Source organism: Primulina tabacum, chromosome 4 (genome assembly GCF_025594145.1).
Source record: "Primulina tabacum isolate GXHZ01 chromosome 4, ASM2559414v2, whole genome shotgun sequence".
In the NCBI taxonomy this organism is placed as follows: Eukaryota; Viridiplantae; Streptophyta; class Magnoliopsida; order Lamiales; family Gesneriaceae; genus Primulina; species Primulina tabacum.
Genome location: NC_134553.1, coordinates 9317641 through 9321621, shown reverse-complemented (window position 1 = coordinate 9321621; position 3981 = coordinate 9317641). Strand labels below are relative to the sequence as shown.

Genomic DNA, 3981 nt, shown 5'->3' with positions numbered 1-3981 from the left:
TCCTTCCTGTCAGGAACAAATATATATATATATATATATATATATATATATATATAAATCTAAATTCATATTTACTATCACTATTCAAATATCATTTCACTTTATTTAAATGTGATGGAATACTGAAATCATGAAATATATATATATATATACACACACACTCCCACAAGAGTTACGACTTGTAGTTTACAGCTGAAGTTCTGGCTCTCTCTTCTCTACTTCTCACTTGGAAAACTGATTAATTTTATGGGAAAAGAGAAATTTTCATTCTTCTGTCACTCTCGAGCTCGTTTTTAAACTGCCTTTAAATGCGTAATATTGTGGAATGAATGCTGATTGATGAGCCCCGTAGCCTTCGCTCCCACCTCCTATTTTGTCTCAGATCGAAAAATAATTAATCCCATGTCACAAGTGGATAAGAATTTCTTTGTAATCAGATCTCCACTTCTTCAGGATTTCTACTCATACCTGATCTTGTTGTTGGCGGATATATTAGAGTTACCCCTATGACTCATCAACTATTCTCCGCATCAACTGCACGTTTTTTCAACCCCTCGTATTCCGAATTTCACTCTTCTCTATCCACAGAATCTTTGAACAAGTAGCTGCAGTGGAGGTTACACAGTTGGGTTTGGATAGCGCAGTTAATTCTTTTCATTTTTTTCTGGGTTTTTTTTTTAAAACCGCGTGCTGGTTCTTGACTGTTGATCACAATACATCACAGAGATAAGTTCTGGTTAGTTATTAGTTATCATGGATGATTTCTCAAGGGAGATAGAGGGAAAATTAGCTCATGATCCTTGTAGAAATAGAAATTTCGGAAGCACGAGATGGGTTCCGGGACCTGTGATCGTCGGTGCCGGGCCTTCAGGCCTGGCCGCAGCTGCTTGCTTGAAAGAAAAAGGCGTTCCATCTCTAGTTCTTGAGAGATCCAGCTGCATAGCTTCCTTGTGGCAACTTAAAACCTATGATCGCCTGAAAATCCATTTACCGAAGCAATTTTGTGAGCTTCCTCTCATGTCTTTTCCTCTAGATTTTCCAACTTACCCTACCAAACAACAGTTCATTCAGTACTTAGAAGCCTATGCAAAGAGGTTCGAAATCAGGCCTATTTTCAATAATAGGGTTGTGAGTGCTGAGTTTGACCGGAATATTGGGTTTTGGAGGGTGAAAACAGTGGTAGCAGCAGAAGGGGCAGTAGAGGAGCAGGTGGAGTACGTGTCCCGGTGGCTGATAGTGGCGACGGGGGAGAATGCGGAGGCGGTGGTGCCGAAAATGGAAGGGACGGAGGATTTTGGTGGTGCTGTGGTGCATACGAGTAGGTATAAGAATGGAGGGGTTTATAAAGGGAAAAAGGTGCTTGTTGTTGGATGCGGGAACTCTGGAATGGAGGTGTGTTTAGATCTCTGCAATCATAATGCCAGCCCTTCACTTGTTGTGAGAGATACGGTAAGATTTTCATTTCTTAACTTATATGTGCGATTTCAGTATTTTTCATTTGAAGTTTTTTTTTGGGTTTTTCCATGTTAATTGGAAAAACAAAGTTTTTTTTTCATTTCAAAGAATTTATACGAAAACAAGGCAAAGCCCAAGATTCTTGAATGCTTTTTTCAGTACTTTTCATTTATTTTTTTAATTATATATGTATTCAGTATATCAAAAGGTGCATATTTGCATGTAAAATTGACAGTATAAGAATAGTGGAGTTTATAGCTGTTCTGTGGGAGTGGGAGAAACTTTATTCTCAAGTTATAATGCTAAATGTTCAAAGATCTTTCTTCCTCACACTCCTATTTTTTTTTGAAAATTCCCTTAATAGATAGAAAGGGAAAGTGAAACCCTAATTCGTAAAATCTTAAGAATTTCATTTTGATATTTTTCATATATATGATTAATTAGATCGAATAAATGCATTAATAACATTTATAATCCATGCATAACACCTCTTTTAGGTGCAGAAAGGAAACAACCTCCATGTTTTTCACTTTCTTGGGATTCTCAAGCATGCGCAACAATGTTATAAGATCTTATTTTTTATAATTAGTTATTGTTATATAATTTCTTTATGCTTTCCTCTATTTACTTATATTTTAATCCAGAGTTCCTTATTTTGTTAATGACTTTGCATTTTGCAATCAATTTAGGTCCACATTCTGCCACAAGAGATGCTGGGAAGATCAACTTTCGGGTTGTCCATGTGGTTGCTAAAGTGGCTACCTATACAACTTGTCGACCGGATTTTATTGATCGTTTCATGGCTCATGCTAGGCGATACGAGCCGGTTTGGGTTGGACCGGCCTCAACTAGGCCCACTCGAGCTAAAGAACCTGTCAGGAAAGACACCAGTATTGGACGTTGGAACCCTTGATAAGATTAAAAGTGGAGACATCAAAGTACAGCTCCCTTAACGAATAATTGATTTGCTTTGCATTTGTTAAGTGGCAATTTTTAGCCTAACCAAAACCACCTTTTTTGTCCAAAAAAATACAAAGAAAGGGTTTCTATATTTGGTTGAGATTGAATATGCACCGGAGATTCCATACATTACTTGATTAATATTACCTACCATCTTTGGTACGGTATTTTCAAAATATATTAATTTATGCTGATTTTTTTCGTTAATACATAGGTATTTCCCAGCATCCGGAGACTTGGGCATCGATCTGTCGAATTTGTAGATGGAAGAAGAGAAAGTTTTGACGCAATAATCCTAGCAACTGGTTACAAAAGCAATGTTCCATCTTGGCTAAAGGTACTGCGAACTAATTTATGGACCATTTTATCACATAATCTGTTGTTTTTGCGAGTACCGTATACTCAAAAAACTAATCTGCTCACCATTCGGACAGGAAAATGAAATGTTTTCAGATAAAGATGGCCTCCCAAAAAGGCCATTTCCCAATGGATGGAAAGGCGAATGTGGGCTATACGCCGTTGGGTTCACCAAACGCGGCCTTCTCGGTGCATCGATGGATGCTAAGAACATTGCAGATGACATAGGAAGCTGTTGGAAGGAAGAAGCAAAGCATCTCTCGGCCATCTCATGGCCATATTTAATGCAAAAGAGCAATTTTTGCTGATAAGTCGATATCGTACGAGGTACTATATTATATGGTGTGTAGGATTGACTCGATTCAAGTCTGATTAACGGAGAAAATTTTGGGTTGGCACCAGAAGGGTTCAAGCTCCTGGTTATGGAGGGAAATCGAAATACCGATCGATGAAGGAAGGATCAAAATTTTTTTTACCGAGTGATTTGATCATGCCCGCAAAACATCAAAAAAATGGAGGGTTTTTGAGTGAAAAAAAGGCTCTTTAAGGCATGTAGTGTATACATCTTGTGCATTGACCAATCTCCCTAATTATTAGGTACTTGACTTTTAGTTAATAGGGTTAATTCTTGGCACATGTACGTATGTATGTATTGGCAGTTGGTGTGTTTTACTTTATGTTTCTTTAGTGAAAAAATGTGTATATTTTGACGTTTGTGTTAATGCTTAATCCTGAAGAGTATGTACTCAGAATTAGTTAATTAATATTAATTAAGTTGAGAAAATTCGAGAATATATATTTATATATAATAATGTGAGAATTATAATAAAACATGATGGGGAAAGTCTGGTACCAAAATTCTATATGATCGCTGCCTCATTTAGTGCAATTTTTATGGCTTCTGCCAATCTGGAATTGAAATGATTACATTCTCCAGCACTGGATTTTGGACCACAAGATTTAAATATAAACTGGGCATAACTGACTGACATTTATTAACAAGTCATGCAACAAATATAATTATATTTATACAATAATTTTTATAATTCAAAAGTTTTAATACAAAAAATTCATTTATTAATTTCACGAAAAATTCAATACAAAATCTTACAAGATAATAATAAAATTTTACGATATAATTATTATAAATATTAATATACGATATATTTGTGGTACATTTATCATTATTCTTTAGTAACATAGAAAATC

General features: G+C 35.8%; 1 protein-coding gene across 1 annotated transcript; it reads left to right on the top strand.

Moving 5' to 3' along the window:
* Positions 1–255: 255 nt before the first annotated feature.
* Positions 256–3470, top strand: LOC142543041 (indole-3-pyruvate monooxygenase YUCCA6-like). The gene is made up of 4 exons (XM_075650016.1): positions 256–1449; positions 2145–2393; positions 2630–2752; positions 2850–3470. The coding sequence occupies exons 1-4, from the start codon at positions 754–756 to the stop codon at positions 3078–3080; spliced, it is 1299 nt and encodes a 432-aa protein (XP_075506131.1). The 5' UTR covers positions 256–753; the 3' UTR covers positions 3081–3470.
* The last annotated feature ends 511 nt before the right edge of the window (positions 3471–3981 follow it).